The sequence below is a fragment of the Momordica charantia genome (assembly GCF_013281855.1).
Source record: "Momordica charantia cultivar OHB3-1 chromosome 10 unlocalized genomic scaffold, Mcharantia_2.0 BLBB01000010.1, whole genome shotgun sequence".
In the NCBI taxonomy this organism is placed as follows: domain Eukaryota; kingdom Viridiplantae; phylum Streptophyta; class Magnoliopsida; order Cucurbitales; family Cucurbitaceae; genus Momordica; species Momordica charantia.
This window is the reverse complement of record NW_028275158.1, coordinates 1,285,240-1,309,057: the sequence shown is the minus strand read 5'-3', so window position 1 is coordinate 1,309,057 and position 23,818 is coordinate 1,285,240. Positions and strand designations below refer to the sequence as shown.

At 33.6% G+C, this 23,818-nt stretch overlaps 2 protein-coding genes across 2 annotated transcripts; both read left to right on the top strand.

Annotated features, from left to right (window-relative positions):
• The first annotated feature begins 3,776 nt into the window (after positions 1 to 3,776).
• Positions 3,777 to 11,601, top strand: AHG1 (Protein phosphatase 2C family protein). The gene is made up of 4 exons (XM_022285531.2): positions 3,777 to 5,061; positions 5,232 to 5,609; positions 6,546 to 6,651; positions 10,818 to 11,601. The coding sequence occupies exons 1-4, from the start codon at positions 4,330 to 4,332 to the stop codon at positions 11,159 to 11,161; spliced, it is 1,560 nt and encodes a 519-aa protein (XP_022141223.2). The 5' UTR covers positions 3,777 to 4,329; the 3' UTR covers positions 11,162 to 11,601.
• Positions 11,602 to 16,495: 4,894 nt separating this feature from the next.
• LOC111011674 (Protein kinase superfamily protein) lies at positions 16,496 to 18,878 on the top strand. The gene has a single exon (XM_022285530.2). The coding sequence runs from the start codon at positions 16,646 to 16,648 to the stop codon at positions 18,716 to 18,718; it is 2,073 nt and encodes a 690-aa protein (XP_022141222.1). The 5' UTR covers positions 16,496 to 16,645; the 3' UTR covers positions 18,719 to 18,878.
• Positions 18,879 to 23,818: the final 4,940 nt, after the last annotated feature.

Here is a 23,818-nt window from a genome sequence, read left to right as displayed (position 1 = left end):
TTTTTGAAAGTATGTGGGACTAAAGTGGATCAAAGTTGAACCAAAATGAGTATTTTGAGGGTAAATTAAGGACCAAATAAACCAAAGCTAGAAGAATAGGGGCCAAATAGTATCTTAATCTTTGTTTATTGTAATAATCAATTTATTATTAACAAAAAAAACAATATTATCAAAACAGAAAAATAAAATGTGGTCAAATAACTTCTAGTTTTATACTGTACCCTATTTATACACGTGTCACATAAGAGAAAAATGACTAACACATGTCACATTTAAGAGAAAAATGGTTAACAGATGTCAAACAAGAGTAACAACTCGTTACCCAATAGAATACTAACTAAGTAATTAGAAATCTAACTAATCTCAATAAAAAAAAACTTACTAGTATTAAAAAATTAGTTAATTTTATATTTTCAAATTAAAAGTATACAAATATTATTTTTCAAATTTCTACTAGATTACATCATTTAAAAAAAATTAAATATAAATCTCAAAGATTTGATTGAGTGAATCTAAAAATAATTAAAATACTCCTTTCTTATTTCTAGCTAATTATAAATATATGAGCTACAATGGTGTGTTAATATTATTTTTTATTGAAATACTAATACATTTTAATTGATTTTGTTACTAGTAAATATTTTTTGAGAGTACATGGACTAAAGTTTATCAAAGTTGAACCAAAATGAGCATTTTGAGAGTAAATTAAGGACGAAATGAACCAAAGTTAGAAGAATAGGGGTCAAATAGTATCTTAACATTTGTTTATTGTAATAATCAATTTAACAAAAAACAATATTATCAAAACAGAAAAGATAAAATATGGTCAAATAACTTCTGGTTCTATACTGTACACTTATTTATACACGTGTTAAACGTAATAGAAAAATTGCTAACACATGTCACATTTAAGAGAAAAATGGTTAACAGGTATCACAAATCAGGGAAAAATGGTTAACTATCAAACAAGAGTAACAACTCCTTAACCAACAAAATATTAACAACTAAATAGAAATCTAACTAATCTAAAAAAAACTTATTAGTATTAAAAAATTAGTTAATAGAATATTTTGAAATTAAAAGTATGCAAATATTATTTTTAAATTTTCTACTAGATTACATAATTTTAAAAAAAATTAATATAAAACTCTATTATGTGAATCTAAAAATAATTAAAATACTTCTTTCTTATCTCTAGCTAATTATAAATATATGAGCTAAAAATGGTGTGCTAATATTATTTTTAATTAAAATAATAATAAATTTTAATTGATTTTGTTACTAGTAAATATTTTTTGAAAGTGAATTAAAGTTAAAAATACAAGAATCAAAATGAGCATTTTGATAGTATATCAATGATCAAATGAACCAAAGCTAGAAGAATAGGAACCAAAATAATATCTTTACCTTTATATATTGTAATAATCAATTTAACATTAACAGAAAACAATATTATCAAAACAAAAAAGATATTTTGTACACCTATTTATATACGCGTCACATATCACAGAAAAATAACTAGCATATGTCACACTTAAAAGAAAAATAGTTAACAGATGTCACAAATTAGAAAAAAAATAGTTAATAGATATCAACCAGAGTAACAACTGGTAAAGAATATTTTTCAACTAATTAGAAATCTAACTAATCTCAATAAAAAAAACTTATTAGTATTAAAAAATTAGTTAATTTTATATTTTCAAATTAAAAGTATACAAATATTATTATTAAAATTTCTACTAGATTACATAATTTAAAAAAAATTAATTATAAATCTCAAAGGTTCAATTAAGTGAATCTGCCCAATACACGGGCAACTCCCATCATATGAAATGGGTTCAATGTCCAAAAATAACTAAAATACTCTTTCTTATTTCTAGCTCATTATAAATATATTAGTTAAAATAGTGTGCTAATATTAATTTTTATTAAAATAATAATACATTTTAATTGATTTTGTTACTAGTAAATATTTTTTGAAAGTACATGGGACTAAGGTGGATCAAAGTTGAAAGTACAAGAATTAAAATGAACATTTTGAAAGTAGATCAAAGACCAAATGAACCAAAGCTGGAAGAATATGGACTAAAATAGCATCTTAATCTATGTTTATTATAATAATTAATTTAATATTAACAAAAAACAATATTTTCAAAATAAAAAAGATAAATAGCGGTAAAATAACTTATGGTTATACCTATTTATACACGTGTGACACATCAGAGAAAAATAACTGACAGATGTCATATTTAAGAGAAAAATGGTTAACAAATATCACAAATAAAAGAAAAATGGTTAACCGATGATAATCAAGAATAACAACTCTTTATGCCAAAAAAAACACGTTAACCAATACAATATTATGCAACTAATTAGAAATCTAACTAATTTCAATAAAATCAAACTTAAAAGGTTAAAAAATTAGTTTATAACTTAAAATAGTAATTTTATAATTTAGAATTAAAAAAATGAGAATATTAAAAGTATAAAAATATTATTTTTAAAATTTCTACTTAAGATTACATAATTAAAAAATATCTCCAACATTTGATTAAGTGAATCTAAAAATAACTAAAATACTCCTTTTTTATTTCTAGCTAATTATAAATACATTAGCTAAAATGGTGTGCTAATATTAATTTTTACTACAATAATAATACATTTTAATTGATTTTGTTACTAGTAAATATTTTTTGAAAGTACATAGATACTACAGTGGATCAAAGTTGAGAGTAGAAGAACTAAAATGAACGTTTTGAAAGTAGATCAAGGACCAAATGAATCAAAGCTAGAAGAATAAGGACTAAAATAGTATCTTAACCTTTGTTTATTATAATAATTAATTTAATATTAACAAAAAACAATATTTTCAAAATAGAAAAAATAAATCGCCCTATAATAACTTCTGGTGACACATCAGAGAAATGATTAACAGATGTCATAAATCAAGGAAAAATAGTTAACAGATGTCAGAATAACAACTCGTTACGCTTAAAAAAACACGTTAACCAATAGAATATTAAGTAACTAATTAGAAATCTAACTAATTTCAATAAAAACAAACTTATGGGTTAAAAAATTAGTTTACAACCTAAAATAGTAATTTTATATTTTGGAATTTAAAAAATGAGAATATTAAAAGTATAAAAATGTTATTTTTAAAATTTCTACTTAGATTACATAATTAAAAAAAATGTAAATATAAATCTCTATAAGATTTGGTTAAGTGAATCTAAAATTGAGAATTAGAATTCGAAATGCATATATAAAAAAAAAAACCTCCACCTAACTACAATATATTAAATTTTACCAATTATTTTATTAAATGGATAGAATCAAATGTTTAAGGTTAAAGTAGATGATGGTATGGTACAAACTCAACTTTTTGGCTTTAATTTTAGAATAGTTTTTACGGTGGATAAGTCATAGTTTGAGTGCAGAAAATTGGGCAGTGGCTTGGCTTGTTTCAGCCGAAAGGATAAAATGACCTCTTCAGACTCGGAACAGTCACTTTCGCCGTCACCGTCACCTCCCCAAATACCAATACCACCTCTTTAATTGCCCCTCTACATTTACGCCACGTGTCAATTCTCTAAAAAGGTTCCGTTTCAAAGTTCTAAAAATATAGTATTACTGTCAACTAATTATATTGAAATAATATTTCATCATTAAAAATCAAAATTATTTAAATTGATTGAGAAGTTGAGAATAATTGAAAGCGAAACACTACTCTACTTACATTTCTTTAATTGTTATATAATTAACACACCACCTACAAACTCGAATAAAGAGAAACTAATTTTTCGATAAATATAAATTCACGATTAGATGGAAAGAAACCGACAGCCTTATAAATCCATAACAAATAAATTTAACTTTTCTTCCGTTAGGCAGACGGCTGTAATGTAAGACTGCAACGCTAACTCTCTTCCTGTCAGATAGCTTTCCGACGTGTCAACGTTGAACCGGACACGTCACTACGGGTGTGCTGGGGAGCTCAAATCACGCCACGTATATGCCTGTGCCAAATTTGTGTCTTTGTAATTAAAAAGAAAAAAAGGAAAAGGTAAATTTCCCGAAAGTTCAAAAACAATGTGGGGAAAAAGGCCGCTCGAGGTGGGACCCAGGTGTGTCGTTCTCTGACAAGCCTGGCGTGGAAGTTTGCGATTGATCCACTTGTGTCGCCCTGGCGAGCTGGGCCTCCACTTTTGGAGCACTTTTGACACGTGTCCTCAAGGGATAATTCTCGCGATATGAGAAATTGAATGGAAAGAGAAAGGAATTGGAGGAAGGGTTGGTCATGGGTACCACGTGTCCTCACAGCATGAAATGATGGTCGGAGATAGACGGGTGGGGCAGGTTGTATTAGCTGCCCGTGGAATAAGAGTTGCCCGAGAGCCTCTCCTTTGTTTTTCTGCTAGACGAGGAGGAGAAGTGGGGGAGGGGAAAGAAAATGGGTCGGAAAGGGAAAATAATATAATTTTTCTGAGACGAGAAAACGACGACGAGTTTCCTTCTGAGCCAAATTCCGCACCGCACCGTATTCCATTACTTGGTTATAATATACACTTTTTTGCCGATGATGATTCTCCTCAGCGAGACATACTCGACGGAGAGTTCCTGCTTCGGATGGTTCCGATGACGGCGGCTTGTTGTAGAATGCCAAGCGAAGATGAGGGAGATTCGCCGGCCAAATGCCGAGAGCGCCGGCGCCGTAGAATAGAGATGAGACGATTGGCTACAACATCGTCGGCGAATCCGTCGCCCTCGACCAGTCACCACCGGAAAGAGAATAATCAAACTGAGAAGAAACGTGTTCGGAAGACGGACGGCAGCGCTACTCCGGAAATTTCGTCGTCTTCGTCATCGGGGGAGGACGTGAAGACTGCAGTCGCTTCACCGTCGGTACCTCAGCCGGTGTTCGGGATGATGTCGGTGTCCGGGAGGTCACGTGAGATGGAGGACGCAGTATCGGCGAGCACGTGCCTTCTCGGTCCGGAAAATTGCCGGCGGCGACCGGTGCATTTTTTCGCCGTCTATGATGGACACGGAGGCCCTCACGTAAAGCCCTAATAGTAAAGTTTGAAAATTATTTTTGTAAATAGAAAATAAATACAATGGTTGAAAATTACCATTGAAATCACGTTGATTCCTTCTCTACAAAGGCGGAGTGGGGGTTATTATCGTCATTGTGATGGTCTAATTTGCTTTTCTTCATCGAATGCGCACAGGTGGCAGCGCTTTGTAGGGAGAAGATGCACGTGTTAGTACAGGAGGAATTGGCGCGCGTGGTAGGCACGCGCGATGAAGCTGAGAGTGGCGGCGGAAGCAGCTCGGCGGAGGAGCTTACGCTCGAGGAGGAGGAGGCTACTTGGAGAAGAGTGATGCAGAGGAGCTTTGAGAGAATGGACGAGGTGGCGCTCAGTACTTGTGCCTGTGGGAGCGTCGGTGGCCAGTGTGGGTGCCATCCTATGGAGGTGGCTCTCGGCGGCTCCACCGCCGTAGTCGCCGCCCTCACGCCGAATCACATAGTCGTCGCCAACTGCGGTGACTCACGCGCCGTCCTCTGCCGTGGAGGGAGGGCGATTCCGCTTTCCAACGATCACAAGGTTCTTTTTCCTCTATATCTCTTCCCCATCCATCCCTCCAAATCTGTAACTGTAACAGTCTGTTCGCTTAACACGTGGTATGACGATCACTGGTTTGTTTATCTTGATGCTTCTGTGATGAGCTGAAGGACCATTTTGCTTATACAAGTGCCTACCTTATTGTGGCGCCTTAATTTTAGATGGATTAGGTCTCGGATAGATTCTCATTCATTTGGCTATTTTATTCCCTTTTCAGATTTTTATTCACACTGGTACAGATGGATGATGCTTTGCCAATTATTATTAATTCTTAGGAGTTATGTTATGGATAGAGATCCTGGCGTGTCCTGGTTATTTTTACGACACTTGTTTCCTAACTGTGGCTGTAGAGATGCTGTCATCCTTCTATTGCAATTAATTCTTTTAAGTTTTCGACCTGTGTTCAAATTTCTTAGTCCACTTGTATCCCTGCGGAAAAAATGGTTGAAGTGGAGTAATGAATATTAGATATCTAAAGATTCTTAAAATGTTTGCAATCGGTACTGTTTGAAAATCTACTTTCTTAATGGTTTACGTTGGAAAATTTTGTTGGGTCTATCCATCTTGTATTATGTGATAATGACTGTGACCATGCTGCTTAAATGCTGTGACTATAGCATTTTCATGGAGCTTGTTTGTTTCAGAGATTGAAGTCACGTTAGACAATTTCTATGCCGTTCGTCTCATACCTGTATACACAGTTTTCCATAAGAATAGTGCACTTTTAGATGGATAGAATGTTGTTGACCAGAAAATTTACGGAATTGTATGCTTGCTCTAATTAATGATTATATGTTCTGAAAGTGTTGGTCTACTTAACTTCAGTATGCATTCTTGCACAATATTTTTTTCCTTCCAGTAGGTGTCATATGATGAACGCATAATGCTTTCTCACTATTTTGCTCAAAATACTCTCAGCCTGATAGAATCGATGAACTAGCAAGGATTGAAGCTGCTGGAGGACGGGTGATTTTTGTAAATGGAGCTCGGGTTGAAGGCATCCTTGCAATGTCCCGTGCAATAGGTAATAATTACTGCTTCTTTGAATTATGACCAAGAAATTATATACCTTTGTGTATTTGCTTAAATATTGCAACGATTATTGCATATGGTCACTTAAATAAATCTAATTCTCTTTTCAAGGAAGAGAAAAGTGCTCACTATGACACTGTCTAAGTAATTTTGAGGTGGACCTTTCTTGCAAGGCAACAAACCAATTATGGTCATGTTTAGTTTTAACACTTCTCTGTTTAACCGAGTTTGACAAGTCCTGCTTTCTTTTCCAAGAATTCATATATTGATTGAATTAAAAGCTTCCAAGCTTTCATAAAAATTTGTTTGTCATGCTCTGTTGCTAGTGGCTAGTGCAATATATATATAAACACTTCATAGAAGGGAATGTATGGAATCTTAAATAATTGAGGGGTTCAGATTCCGATATCATGATATGATCAAACACAATCTCGTTTCTCTAGGTTGAGACCATGGACAATTTTGACAGCTTTCAAAATGGAGCAGTTATGCTCATTTGGAATATACATTTAAAGTGACAAAAAAGGTTTGTCTTGAAGTTCATTGTGTTTGCATTCATTTATAACGTTTTGAGCGAGATCATTACTACCTTGAATCTGAAGTAAACGCTTTTAGCTTCTTCTGACTCCCCCATTCCCTGTTGGAGCATTTAGCTTGGCTTCTGACAATATTGCATGGCAGAAATGTGAAGTATATGACTTCTTAATGAAAATGCATTATGTTGCTTTTGCTCATCAAGAGATTGTTATCATGATTGAATGATAGTTTGAATAAAGTCAGCAAATTTTCCGAGTATATTTCTAGAACACCATATTTTAAAACTCATGAGGTCTAGAGCAAACATATTTTGACAAAACAAAAAGTCTTGAGCAGGAGTCTTTCATTCCCTAAAAAGCCAAAAGCCATAATTTGCCCTAGTAATTCAATTTATTGCGGGCATTACGTTACTTAGGGTTTAGGGGTTGTATGCTAATACTGACGTAAATGCTGAAAGTTAGGGAAGACTTGGGAAATAAATGTGAAGATTAAGAATGTTACATCGATGAGCATGAGACGATTTTTCTTTGTGACCATCTCAATGAGAAGATGTTCATTTTTAGAGTTACCATCTCAATGAGAACATGTTCATTTTGAAAGTTTTCTTTTTTGTTTGAGGAATCATTTCCAGAGTTTGAAGCCTTCGGGTCCACCAATATGGATTCTAACTTATTGCAATTATAATGACCTTATTAAAGTACGACTTGGGATATCTCTTCCTCTTCCTCTTGTGATGAGAGAGACATATGGCAGAGTAAAGATTATGAAAACCAATTTGTTACTGGGGGCAAGCCTGCAGAATCATGTCATGTTGGCAAGTACCCCTGTTGTGATGTATAGTCAGTCTGTCTTGAACATGATCGTGCTTAATAACCAAGTTTCTTATTTTTAGTTTTGTGAGATCATTTCATGCGGATTCATACTTTTGTTCAGTTACTTGTATTATTGCTACTTAAACTGAGTATTAATCTAGTAGTAAGAGAAGGGACTGGAAAAGTGGAAGGCAGGATGATTTTTGTTTTTGCTTTTTTTCGTTTTTAATTATTTTTATTTTTTATTTTAATGATGACGTTATCTAGCTATACTCTGCTTTATATGTCGTTTCCGGCTATGTTGTTATCCATATTTATACTTTATTCATTCCATTTGCTTTGATGAGCATGTACATATCTTCTTCATTTGTGGGTTCCTTGATAAATACTTCTTTTCTGACAAAGAAGGATATGGAAATGATGTATTTATCTGACAAGAAATATATGGTTCAATGGAACTGGAACATTTGGAGCAAATGCCGAAATTTTGATGAAAATATGGTAGGATATGGATAGATAGAAGAATCATGCAACAATGCTGAATGTAATATACTATAGAGGTGGTTCGTAACCATGATGCAAATTGTTGAATAGTTGAGCTTCAGCATCAATATGAGAAAGGAAAATTAAGACAAATATTCAGAATTTATTCAACTGGGGCGTACCTGGTTAGGCATTCGAGGCTGTGCTTTCCCTTATCAGTTAGCTGTTGCACACTGTGATGTATTGGCACATAATGTATATATGAATTCTAGAATATGGGCTGGCAGGGAGTTAGATTGACCACTATGGTTAGTTGTTATTAATCGTTTTGTTCAAAAATTAGTTAGCTCTCTATTCTGTTAGATACAGTTAGTTGGGGAAGAGCTGGGTGTAAGGGGAAGCTGTGCTGCAATTCCCCGAGGGAGTGAGATTGAGGAAAACTCTTGTATTCGTCTCTGTAATTCTTCTTCACAATCAATATAGATCCAAGCTCTACCTTAGACCAGCAATGGTTTAAACCACTGTAATCCTATAATCCTTTGTGCAGTCTCTTCTGTCTAATGAATTCATTATTCAACTCTATATCCAGTCCGCTTAAATTTGTCACACAAACTGATCGATACCACCATCTTTGTTTTGTTTTATATAGTTGCGGGTTCGGTTGGCATAGATTTTGTGATTATTTATAATTACGTTTTGAATATTTTGGAACTAAATAAGCTTCCTGTATTGGGAATTAGTTTGTTACTTTTTCTGAGATAATGTCAGAGTAGTTATGGTTTTGGCCAATGAACAATGTTGACAAGTAGCAACATGGAATTAAAAGATGCTCAGTTTCCAAATGCACATCTTAAGCTATTATTCCCAAATGCACATCTTAAGCTATTATTCAATCGGTGGGACATTAGGTTCTTTAATCTCACTTCTCTACATGTACACACATGTTGAAACTTGTGTGAAGATATGGGTTTGTCTTATATCTTAGGGATAAATGTGAGGCTGATGCATACCGACTTATGATTAGATTTGGCATAGATGTGAGCTTCGTATTCAACTTGTCAATGAGTGGGATGCATCAGAACTTGTCATTGAGTGGGATGCTTTTGTCGTTGAGAGATTGATAGCTTTAGAAAACTTGTAGTTTCGAAGCAAAAAGTTCTAAGCTATTCGGTGCAAAAGGTTAGTGATGAATATACATCGCAAGACTCGGGAAACAAATTTTGAGAAGTTGACAAGTTAAAAACTCATTGCAAAGTGAGTAGTATCACGAGAATGACAAGTGATCAAGATATATTGTAGCTTCTCCAAGGACCATATTGTAATTTAACCACGGAACCTAAAAGTTTAGAACTTTATTTGGGAGGCTTCATGAATGAGGTTTGCTCGATGTATGACTGCAATATCAAAATGTTGATATTCACCCAAACGTTATGGAAAAGATGTTGCCATTTAGGCTTTCTGCTTAAGATTATAATGCAAGTGTATCACAAAATTTGGGAAGAGAGAAGAGTTGTGATCTCTCTGTTAGAATTTGCCTAGATCATGGATATGTAATTGTGTGTTTTTAATTGTGTTAAGTTTTTAATAAAAACGCTCGAGTTATATTTGATGTTTAATTTGTGTTTTAATACATGTAGATTTGTTTTTCAATTAATGGTGTTTTCTTTAATATCTTTGACTATCTTACTCATGATATATGCGTAAGTCCAGGTCGAGACTTGTAAGGAGAAATTTGCTATGATGAGATTTGTGAATAAATTAATGATATGATTTAGACTTGTCATGAAGTTTTGTGTAGAGATATCGACAAGATATTATATGTTGAGACTCGTGGAAATGAGACATTTTTAGTTCAAATATGCATGAGAGGTTTTGTAGATTTAATACAACGTTGAGAAATAGAGTTGAGTTTGGGAGAGAATTATTGACGCAAGAAATTTCTATATTCATGTATGGGTCCAGTTACCCTGATCAATCTATTACAATTATATTGCAGATTGAATGAGCATAATTCTTCGTTCTTTTTCCTTTTGTACATGTTCTATAAGGAGGAACATTGTTTTTTCCTTTTCTCTTATTCTGAGTGTTATCAGATTTCGTCCATTCTTCTTCATTTGGGTTTCTGGAAAATAAAGAATATTTATTGCAACATACTAGTCATTGAAATGACGCTTCATTTCTACATTGGCCCTAATGTCCTACTTTCGAATAAGCATTGAGTTTGATGATCTTTACACTATAGTAAAACAAACTCAAGTGTAAATGTCAATTTATTAAAAGATTGATAATAGTTGTTATTTCTTCTTATGGATGATGTTTTGGACAGGCGACAAGTATCTAAAGTCAGTTGTAATATCAGAGCCTGAAGTTACTTTCACGGTAAGAGAACCAGGTGATGAATGTTTAATACTTGCAAGTGATGGATTGTGGGATGTTCTCTCAAGTGACTTGGCTTGTGAGGTAGCTCGTGAATGTCTTCAAGAAGGAACGACGATAGCTGCTACTACGACGATAGACCTCAATGCAGTGCCTCAAATAGAAGAAGAAGGATCTGGGACTTTATATCCTTCTCGAAGTGCATTAGCTGCTGCACTGCTTACTCGGCTTTCTTTGGGGCGAAAAAGTACAGACAACATCAGTGTCATAGTTATTGATCTTAAGAGGAGCTGAGCAGAAAAATTGAAGTGGTTAAAGTTAACCAAGTGTATGGAATATTGTACAGCCTTGCTCTAAACTGAAAATCAGATGAGGAGTATGATGTATTGAAGATTGCTCCTTGTACATGAAAACTTATTTCTCTAATTTTTAGGTCTCTCTAATCTTTAGGTCTACGATTGAATTTATTAGTTGAAAGTTGTATTCGAGAGTCAATAGTTGAAAGTTGTGTTCTAGAGTCACGTGGGTTGATGTTTAGCTTTTTATTTTAATTTTTTTTTTTGAAATTTCATCATGAAGCACAAAAGAACTGATGCTTGGAAGAATTGAGTCGATGTAATTCTCCATTTTTCCAGCCATACGATGTTGTTGAGGAGCTTTATGATGAGATTAGACAGCTTCAAGTAGGTGGATTTTACTTGGTTAATGTATCAATATAAGGCTTGTTTGTTTGACTCGCTAGTTTTGATAGATTCCATAGTTTTTTAATTCTTATTTTTGTTCTGTTGGAACAGATGACTGTTTTGAACCGTTGGAATCTACAGCTGTTGTTATAGTCGAAGTCACATGCTAAAATCTGATCGTATCTTCGATTAAAATCTGGTGATAATGACAGACATTCAAACACTTAAATATCAGTAGGCATAGAATGTTGTTTTTGTTTGTTAGCAGGCATTGTTTTATAGCATACTGTACAATATTATTTTTTTGTAACATGCTTTATGTTGCCCTTATCTTAGATTGTCTATTGAGACTCCAAAGGAAGAATATGCCCCAGACCATATAAAAAAATCTCTATTTGTAGTTCTTTGGATGGTAATCTTATGCTATGTTCTTATGACATGATGATGATTGATGCTTAATTATGTTTTCATATTCATATTAAATGCATAATATTATTTTGCCATTGTCAAGTTGTGTAGCATTTGTCGGTGTTTTACAGGTATGGATTTTACTCTTCCCATTAGTCAATGATGAGCTTCCTCTCTCTCTCTCGTTTGAGATGTGTGGGGAGAGATTGGAGAGAGAGAGGGAGAGAGAAACAACAAATCCAGCTGGGTTTTGTTGGGTAGAGTTTGGAAATGGCCAGCATGTGGGTTGCAACAGGGGAAAAACTGGTTCACCACATGTGCCATATATTTTATGCACTACGATCTTATAGCCTCGTCAAAACCCACATGTGAAGTTTTAGATTTTGGAACCAATTTTGGTATTTACACCCGGCGACCCAAATCTCTCAATACTTTAGTAGAAGAGAAAATTTCTGGTACTCCAGGAATATCCTGCTCTCTCTTTCATTTACTGTTGGCTGCATCACTACTGTATTAATAATGTCGTCGGGTCCATTTGTTCTATTTATTGTGTATTAATAACGCCGTCGGGTCTATCAATTCTATTTATTGTGTAAATAGGAGGGAGTATAGTACACCCGTTATCAGAAAATTTTTCTTAGTAACATGTCTATCTCTCTCTGTCTCTTGATAGAAGAATTGGATGCGGCAGAAGATTTTCCCGTTGAGAATTTTTTTTTGCAAAAGATGGTTAGATTTTGATGTGAAATTTGGAAAAGGAAAATTGTTGAGAGGGTTATCTAGAAGAGAGAGAGGGAGAGAGAGGGAGTGGGCCTTTAGGTTTGTTTTATCCAATGAATGGTGTTGTGATGTACAACCTCTAATTTGTCTTATACCCTAATACATATCTCCTTTCACACTCAAGAGGAGAGAGATAGAGAGGGATGCGCACGTGAGATTGAAAATATTCGCACGTGACAGCTATACCTAGTCAAAATTATTGAAATGATTTCAACCTCAATTGGATGACCAAAAGGATTGAGAGGATTGAATTTGGAGGTATACAATTGCATGGGCGGTTGGTCCAAACCTTCCCTAAATTACTAATCTGTCCATCATTATGTTCAATTTCTTAACTAATTTTAACATAATTTTTTAATTTATTTCTTCATCATTTGTAGGAGTTAAAATTGAATGATTGTAAACTTATATGACATGCATGATACTTTCTGAATTAGTGAGAATTTAAAAGAGAGAAAAAGTGAATAAAACATGAAATCTTTATATCTCTTAGAAATTTAGAGGAGGAATTAGAAACTTTCCTCTCTTAAAAGACATTTTCCTTCTAAATTTTCGCTATTTCACTACATTGCAAGGAACTAAATTGAAAGTTTTTCAAAAAATTTGAAAAAAACACTAAAACATTAGGAACTAAAACATATATTTAACCATTTTATTTGAATGAATATTATATTACATTATAAATGTAGGAGAAGTGACTCAAACGTACGATTTATTAGAATATCAGTACAATATAAGTACTTGAGTTATGACTAAATCGACATATAAAACTATCAAAAGATTACAAACAAAATGGATATAAATGTGAAAGTAGATAGATGAAATAATGACCCTCGAAAGAGGCGAGAGGAATAAAAAAGGAGAAATAGTATGAGATTGCGAGCTTTGTATATACCCTTTCAAAGGGGTAGGTAAGAACCATACTTTTTGTGACTTGTTGATCTTATGCACTTGATCTATTGTCAAAATAATACCTGAAAAAACAATAATTTAGAAGTGGCATTAATGTAATTTTGTATTCAAAATTGTGCAAAAAGGTACTAATAGAGAGCTACTAGGTTTTGGGATGAATAAATCAAACCTACCAAAGGAAAATGATGCATTTAATAGTGGAGTAGTGGGGCCCTCATTTGAAACTAATAATTCTTTAGACAAATTAGCCTTTGAATTGAACAAAATCAAACAAAAGAAAATTACCTAATTCACTTCTTATATTCAACTTTATCTCTATGACTGTTTCCAAGTTTGCTTCCACTTAATTTCCCTTCAATTGGTTGGTGTTCACTTCATTTATTTTTTTTTCTAAATTATTTGTCACTTGATAATTTTTATTGTTCTTATTGGAAAATTCCACTAATGAGAGACATGGAAACTAAGGGGGAAAATTCATAATGATATTAGAAATGATTATAAGCTTCTAGAACCAAAAATGGGATATTTTAGCAGGGAACTTTTTTGGGGTTAGTGAATCTTGTGAAAAAATCCTTAATTGGTGGCTTGAATATTTTTATTTTGAATGGTTTAGTTTCAAATCGTGATTAATAAAATTAGATGAAGTGAAAGTTTGAAAATTATAAAAGATATGTAAATTATCAACATAAGCTCAATCGTAATTGACATATATTTATGAAGTTAGAAGTCCAAACTCTTATACTCCCAATTTTTTGTATAAAAGAAAAAATAATAAAAGATATACAAATTTGAAGTAGAAAATTTTATAGGTAAAAAATCTACCATGACAAAAAATTGGTATATAAAAATGTTAGCTACTCGAGAGTAAAATATACATGTAAAAGGAAAAAAGAACTAGCAAAATTTTTTTACTGCTAATAATTGCACTACTGGTCTTCGAGTCGGACATTATTTTATATCACCGAGAAAATATGAGGGAGATTATTGGAACTTATGATTGGAAAAGGAAAAGATATTCATTGATTATAAGTATTTAGGGTAACCCATAAATAAAAAATTGGATTTTTTTAATTTTTATTTTTAGATTTTTTCTTTGAACTATTATCTTTATTCATACATTGATTTAAATAAACATATAATAAAAAAGGGGGAAAAGGAATGAGAAGCATCATGACATTATCCATGCGAGGCAAGGTCTAATGACTACATGTGCCTCATCAAATCTTCCAAGATAAGGCAACATTGGATGGATCAAAAATTCTAGAAAAAAGCACAATCTATATTATTATTCTATTAGTTTAAGCGAAATTTATTCCTCATAAAAAAGAACCTATAAATTAAATAATAAATAAATTTGAATTTTGTCAATTTTATATATACATACATATACTTTTATTAATACAAGTACGTTTTGATCTTAATCTACAAAATTTCTTATTGTATTTATCAAAGACTTTAGTCTACGCTCTCGATTATTTGGGTTTATTCTAAAAATCTTCCAAAAGAGTATAATTTATATATTTTCTTATAATGAATTTAAAAATGGTTGGGAGTAGATTTTTTCTTTTCTTTTCGAAAAGTTTTATTGTCCTACACTGTAACCTGTCATATTTATCTATATTTCTTTTGCTTAACATTTTCAACTATTTCTTTATAGTTGAGAAACTTTTGATGCAAACAAATTTATGTTAGTTTGTAAGCAGGTGCAAATAAGGAATCCTTTATTTTCTAGTTTTTTTTTAATAGAAAAATTCAATAGTTCACATTATGCTCTACAACACAAGATTCACCTTAGAAGAATTAGAAAATTGGATAAATAACTTGCCATGCATGTCGAATTACATTAGTATCCACTAGAAAAGAAGGGACATGAAGAGTCCAAAAGGAGAAGGTGGGGTTTGCCAAAATTTGTCATATTCATCACTGAATGAGAAAAGTACAAAACTAAAAAACACAACTACCCCTACATAAATGATCCCATCCAATGTTACAGATTTTCTTTTTTCTAAAAGGAAATTTCAATTTTTAGTCGGTAACGATGAGTTAAAAGTGAATAAAACATAATTCAATTGGTCAAAATATTACTTACTTTTCTAAATAATGGTAGGTTTGAATTCTCCTCTTTATTGAATTCCATTGAAAAAAAAAAGAGATGTGTATGTTAGAATCCATATAAATGAATTAAATTTACCCAATCCATCAACTTAAGCTTTTGGGTTGAGTGGTGGTTTGTTCATCGTTAAGATGGTATTGGAGCGGGAGGTCCTATGTTGTTTCTTCTCCACGGAATATGAACAAACCACCATTGTCGTTTCCTCCCCATTTATTATGATTTCCACGGATTTTGTGGTAACTCCATAAGTTCTTTTAGATAGAGTTATGATCGAAAGAGATAAAAAATCAAATAATTATTATATGATTCATAAATACTAAATAGAATCGTGAGTTAAAAGTATCCATTAAACATAGTCAACAAAATATATATTTTTATATTTTTATAGTTACAATTGAATGGACGTGCCTAATAATATTACTAATCATAATGTATCAAATCAAACAACAATAGATACTATAAAATTTTCGTTGATGTATTATTCAATTATAGATGGATTCAATCCGTTGAGTTATGTAAAAGTCATCAGTGTTTCTTTTTTTTCCTTGAGTACACGAAAAAGTGGTATCAAACAACGATGCAAGGTGGGTTTGGATTTTTTTAAAGGTCTTTTCACGTTTTCATGTAATTATGAAAAAGGGAAAATCTAACAACTTCCCATAAATAATAATAAATAATAATTTCCAAAATAAATTATTAATTAAAAAAAAAAAGAAGAAGAAAAGAGAACTCCAACGCTCCCACCTCTCTCGTTCTTCTCGTTCTTCTTCTTCTTCTTCTTCTCAAATTCCAATTCAGTTTCACCATGGAAACAACTCGATCCTGTTAATTTTACTTGCACAGAGAGAATTTGGCAAGAAATTGGTCGGATTTCTTCTCACCATGCCATCCCGCTCCATTTCCCAATCTCCTTCTCCTTCTCCTTCTACAGTGCAAGCACACGCCCACCACCATGCTTTCTCCAGCCATCTTCTTCCCCCAATCGTCGCCGCTTCCACCGCCGCTTTCTCTCTGTTCCTCTTCCTTGTTATTCTTTACCGCAAATTTACCCGCAAACGCACTGCCCCTGCCGATTCCAAGCCGCCCCATCGCTTCTCCTACTCCCTCCTCCGCCGTGCCACCGAATCATTCTCCCCCTCCCGCCGCCTCGGCCAAGGCGGCTTTGGGTCTGTTTACTACGGCACTTTGCCTCACACCCATAAAGAAATTGCGGTCAAACTTATGGACTCTGGGTCTTTACAAGGCGAACGGGAATTTCAGAACGAGCTGTTCTTTGCATCCAAGATTGACTCATCTTTCGTCGTTAGTGTGCTTGGGTTTTGCTCTGACCAGAAGCGGCGTAGGATGTTGTTAGTGTACGAACTTTTGCATAATGGGAATTTGCAGGACGCTTTATTGCACAGGAAGTGCCCTGAGCTGATGGAGTGGAAGAAGCGGTTTTCGGTTGCGGTTGATATTGCCAAGGGATTAGAGCACCTTCATGGGTTAGATCCGCCAGTTATTCATGGTGATATCAAGCCCAGTAATGTGCTTTTGGATCATTGCTTCTCGGCAAAAATTGGGGATTTCGGGCTTGCTCGATTGAAATTGGAGTATAGTCAATTTGAAGTTGAGGTGAAGGTAAATGCTGGAGTGGAGGAGGAGAAGAAGGAGAGAAAAGAGGAACATGAAAGCAATCGTGGTTGCGTGGTTGAAGATTGTGGATCTTTGGCTGAGGAAGCTGAGAGTGTGACCACTGGATTTGAGGAATTCAACGTGGGTGTTGATCAATCACCTGAGAGCTTTCTTAGAATTCCCGTTTCAGAGACTTCACCAGAGACGGTGGAGGTGGCCACGACTTCGCCGGAGACTGCTTTGGCAGCTGCAGCTATGGCATCCCCGTCGGAAGGGGCTTTTGATGGAGCTAGTGTTGAGAATGGGAAAGAACCAAACAGTGTGGAGAAGAAAAGTAGTACTGGGTTTAAGAATAGTCTCTCGGGTAAAGATTGGTGGTGGAAGCAAGAAAATGGAGTTGGTACTAGTGGGAATGTTAAGGAATATGTCATGGAGTGGATTGGGTCGGAGATCAAGCGCGAGAGGCCGAAGAGCGAATGGATTGCAGCCTCGTCAAGTGGCAAAACTGTTAAGAAATCAGAGAAAAAGAAGAACAAGAAACGATTAGAATGGTGGATGTCTATGGAAGATGAAAAGAGTAGCAAGAATCTGAAAAAAGAGAAGAGAAGGCCGGTGAGGGAGTGGTGGAAGGAGGAGTACTGTGAAGAGCTTGCAAAGAAAAGGAAGAAAAAGAAGCCCCAAAAAGGGGCAGGTAGTTGTGACGAGAAAGAGGCTGACTGCTGGCCAGTGGATGACGAAATGTACAGAGAGAAAAAGAAGAGGAATAGAAGCAGGAGCCATGGCAGCCGAGGCAGCATTGATTGGTGGTTAGATGGGCTTAGCGGTGAACTCTGGCGAGCTCGTGGGAACAGCCATGATTCAACCGGTGGGGATATTACCAAGAGTGGTGGCATTAGTAGTACTCCAAGTATGAGAGGAACAATGTGCTACATTGCCCCTGAATACGGCGGTGGTGGAGATCTTTCCGAGAAATCTGATGTTTATAGCTATGGAGTTTTGTTGTTAGTTCTTATAGCAGGAAGACGACCCCTACAGGTGACAAATTCACCATTATCAGAATTCCAACGCGCCAATCTCTTATCTTGGGCTCGTCATCTCGCTAGAGCTGGAAAGCTCATCGACTTGGTTGACCAGTCGACACAGTCGGTGGATCGAGAACAAGCCCTTCTTTGCATCAAGGTTGCCCTGCTTTGTTTGCAGAAATTGCCTGCTCGCAGGCCCTCCATGAAAGAGGTTGTGGGCATGCTCACTGGTGGGTTGGATCCACCCCAACTACCAACTGAACTGTCCCCTTCACCTCCGTCTCGGTTCCCAGTTAAGTTGCATAGGAAGGCTCGGTGAGTTAGTCAGATCATACAAACTCTTTTCTTGTATATGCTGATACACTGTTTTAGAGATATTTTATTCATCATCTTTGTAGTTGATTGGTGTAAAATGCAACCAAAGAGAGAAAGTTTGTAACCTTGATTAATGAGTTTTTCATATTAGCTTCTTTGCTTCAGTTTCTGTGTGTTACTAGTGATGTGATGGCCTCTATAGGCCCAGAATTCATAGGAGACGTGTATATAAACAAATTAAGGTGGATAGAAATAAGACATTGTCCCTTTTTTGTTTCCTTGATCTTCTAACACAGAGTTTGAGGAAATGCATAAAAGATTCATATTGCTTTATGGAAACTGTGTTCTCTGTGGTTTTCCCCCCTTGTAGCCTTGTTATTCTTTGCCCCCGGCTAAAAGTACAAAAGAAAAAGAAGAAAAAGAAAGAACGAGTAGCTTACACTTAATCAGTGAATAAAAATGCTGCTTATGCAGATACTTAAGAGGTCTTAAAAAGTTCACCAGTTTATTTTGGGTGGGGCTAACAGCTTGCTTTATAAGTCTGATAATTGTTGGGCAGTTAGTTATTTATTCATTTACTTTTGGAAGTTGACCAAATAATTTTACAAGTAGGCATGCCTTTTGCTTTGGTTAAAAGGAAATGATAGTACAGAAAAGCAATAATATTGGCCATAGAGCTAGAATTGCAGACCTTTTGCCTGTATTTTCTTTTTCCTTTTTGATGAGAATTATTTTTATTAAGAGACATGGAAGATCAAATTACAGAACAACTGGGCCATACCAAAAAAACACAGACTTAGGCCATCAAAAGAGGTTCCAAACCTACTGAAGGAGCTCCAATTGGTAACAATAAAGAACAAAGGAAAATTACAAAAGATAATTGGTCACAAAAGCTCACATGGAGGTGTTGAAATGTTCCACACTCCAAATCCCTTTCTAAGATAAGATCCCTCTACACCTGTAAAAATCTTCTTATTCATCCATCATTGAACGGTGTGAAGAATGACCTTCTCCATCTTTACATGGAAACTCCGATCAGGGGCCAAACCCGCCTCGGTCACAACTCCAAATAACTAACTGAAATCGAATTAAGAGCACTCCAAAGTAGCTGAAGAGAGGGTTGAAATGATCAAAACCACTTCTATAGCCTCACTGGTTTCTTGAAGATAGTCCACTGTCTTTGTGCACTTTCTGATACTTTAAATGCAAGTTTCCTACTTTTCTCCCTTGGTTAGTTCTGCAATTATTCACCATCGTTACTGATTGAGCCCTTTACTTTCCGAAGTCTAAGAAGCATTTGGATGAATAAACGCACAACTAAAAAAGTTAGCGCAATCATATCTATTTGATCTAACTTGTGAATGTTGTACTTTCATACATATTTCTGTACTAAGTTACTAACCAAGTTTACAGGTAAAGTTGTGACGATTCTTTCGCCCTTAACGGCTGGTTCATAGAGCACTAAACAGGCATACAAACTTCACTCTCTCTACACATCTATTTTATCACTGTTTCTTGTGTAATTGAATGAAAATCTTGACTGGAGAGTGTTTCCTGTTCCATTCAGTTTGGACGGTCCAGATTATCTGGGAGAGTTCTTATGATATATCATTTGAACTTTTTTGTTTTGAAAGTAAAGTGGTACGATCTGAACCATTTAAACTGATCTTGATCTTCTTGATGGTTTCGATTGAATAAAACTGGATGGCTGAGAGTCTGGGACTCAGAGAGATATCTTGCCGGGCAATGGAACGTTCTTTTTTGTCTTTTTTAACCTAATCAGAAGGTTCAGGAGAATCAGGCCTAAAATTATTACAGATTTTTTATCTAACATGTGGGGTTCGAACATTTGACGAACATATATGCTTTAATCAGTTGATCTCTTTGCCACTGAGATGGATTCTCTCTTTGTATGTTAGAATCTTAACCGCTCCTTTTGCCACCACAATTTGATTTGCCTCTTCATTGAACTAGTGAATCTTCGTCAGGTCTGTGTAGTTCCCGTTCATGAGATTAATCACTTGTAAAGAACATTGGTTTCATTATACACTGTACTTTCATGAAATATCATAATTAGTACTCTAAAATATCAATACCATGTATTGTCATGAATAAATACATGATTAAGAACATTTGATTCCCTGTTAATATGGACTTGGAATCTTACGCTGCCAATTGCTTTGGAAAATTGCAAAGTTTATTTAATTATGTATCAAAGTCAATGTATAGTTAATTGAAGGTGACAAATATGAATATATTATACTTTACTCGATATAGAAATTGGGAAAGGGGGGGTGGTAGTATATTTGATAGTAAGAGGAGAAAGATAAAAGTTAAAAAGATGATAGGAAAAAAAGTTAAGTGTGCCATCATGAGGCCTATTTGGTGACTTTTTCACTTCTTGTTGTATTTTTTAATAATTAAAAAACATAATTATATTTGGTAATTATTTATGTTTGGAAATAAATTGAAAATGAAAAAAAGAAACAAGATACTTGATTTTTTTTTGGTTTTTAAAAATTCTCTACAATTTTGGGAACGTTTTATGGAACGTTTCATTGAAAACATAAATAGTTGTCAAATAATTAGATTTATCGATCCAAGTGAAAATAAGAAACAAGAAATGACCCGGACTGAATTGTCAATTTTTATTTAAATTAAATGTTTCAATGACCAAGACTAAATCTTGAAAGGCGAATATTTTTCTTAAAATTTTAAGGATCAAATTAACAAATAGAAACAAATATCAAGTACCAAAATCACCCATAAACCAGTCCAAAGAAATTGAGGTCGAGCTCGACAATTGTTGGGCCGGCCCAAAGTTGTCCTTTTTCTTTCTTGGATATTTTTAATGGATGGCAAAAATATTTACCATATTTTTTTCGGAAGACAAATATGATAAAAAAATTTTAATTAGAAATTTTTGTTTTTCTGTTATTCCAATTCTGCCACTATTATTTCTATATACCTAACTTTTATATTTAACTTATATATGTGATACCAAGTATACCTAATATATGAATATATTATATAATATATTTTATATTAGATATATTACTGATATAACTGATATACGTAATATGAAATAGATCTTTAACATGTTTGATATTAGATATATCAATAAGGTTTTTCTCATTTTCAAAAAATCGCTCATTTTAAGCATATAATTATCTTTTTCATTTTTTTGTTTTGGTTGTACCTTCCTTTTTTTTTTGCTATATTTTCAAATAAAAAAAGTGATGGTCATATTTATAATTAAGTATTATTGTTTTACTATATTTGCATGCCACTGTTTTATTTTTTATTTTATTTTTATTTTCTTTTTTCTTTCCCCATAATTACCCTTTTAGATCTGGCAAAATAAAATACATTCCACAAGTAAAGTTGTTAAAGAAAAGACCTTCCTATCTATTTGCAACTGGCATAATAACATTACTACCAACCTTGAAATCCACGAGCTAAGGGTAATGTTTTTAGAATAAAATTAATTTTTTCTTATTGAAAGAAATACACAGTTAGTTAAGGGTTAAATTTAGAATAAAATAGAGGTGGTAAGTTGAGAGCATTCTTAAAATCTCCTAAGTGGAAATTTTGATAACAAAATTATTATAATTTATATATAAAGGGGTGAATGTCAATAAATAATTTGAGTTTTTGGTAGATTTAACGAGTCATTTAATACTATCTATATATTATAAAGAAAAAACTCTAAACCACGTGTGTTAGAGAATTTGAGAAGGTGTTTCCTTGATAACTAAATGTAGATCACAAATATCAAAAAAAAAAAAGAAAGAAAAAAAAAAGAAGTGTTGCTTCAAAGTGATGGGTGTTTCAACTTCCACTAATTAGTCTCAATATAAACTTTTATAATTTTCATTATCAAACTCATGTTTTGACTTTACCAAGACATTCCTACTCTTATTGAGAAGTAACGACAATCCAATCACCAATGTAACAAATTATTTGTGGAAATACGACAAACGAGTCTCATGAGATGCGATAAGGTTTTAAAGCATTATTTTGATTGAAAAGTAGAAAAAGAAATAGGACTAGGACTAATCTTATCGCTAACGACAACAAATATAATACTCGTCCGAGATTATAAAAACCTAAGATTGAGTAGTCTATGTATGTTGCAAATTACGATATATAAAAGTTAGAATATAAGTAATAGAAAGTAATGGTTTCTTAGCTTTAGGGTAACCCCAAGCTCAACCAAACAGCCCTGGATAAGGTATCTCTTTGCTGAAAATTTGCTCCAAAGCTAAGCTTACTAACTTGAAAAAGGAGCTCTAACTTAATTAATGTATGTTATACGTAAACCAGATGCCACACAAAAATGCATATAGAACTAAAGTATGGGCGATTTTTTTTAATAAAAAAAAAACGTTTTGATTGAAAATAGGTGCATTAACCAATTGAGCTATGCTCAGGTTGTCAAATAACATCGATTCTTATTTACTTTTAAACATGCCTACATAAAACATAATATATTAAAACATCAAAGGATTGAAATCAAAACCATAGTTCAACCTAAAATTAGTTCAAGCTAACATTTGCATGTTAATATAACCTTTCAATTTAACAGCACCACCATTTTTAGATAGAAAAACTAGGGGTCGTAAATATCATTTATTTTTCAATTAACATTAGAAATTTTTTTCTTTTGCAATTTGAATAGTTTAAAACAGTTGAAAAATATGACTTATTTTATCAATATTTCATTTCTCAGGATTATTTATCATTTTTCTATCCATATTTAATTAGAGTTGTGGGCATGTCTTTTATGAGTTGCTTTAGTCATTAGAATAGACTAGTAATTTAATATAATTAGCAGAAATCATTGAGGTCCACGTGAGCAATTCAACCATATAATATACAATATTATTTAAATTTCTTTTTATTTTTTTTAATTGCTTCTCTAATCAATACTTTACCCGGGGAGGCAGGACCACAAGGATTCTAAAGACTTTGGTGAAGTTGGTAATTAGTGCATATAAAAATATGCATTCTCCCATATGACTTAAACTTACAAAGAAAAAAAGAAAAAAGAATTTAAAAAAGAAAATACAGCATGGCTCTATGGGGCATAATTAAGAATGTA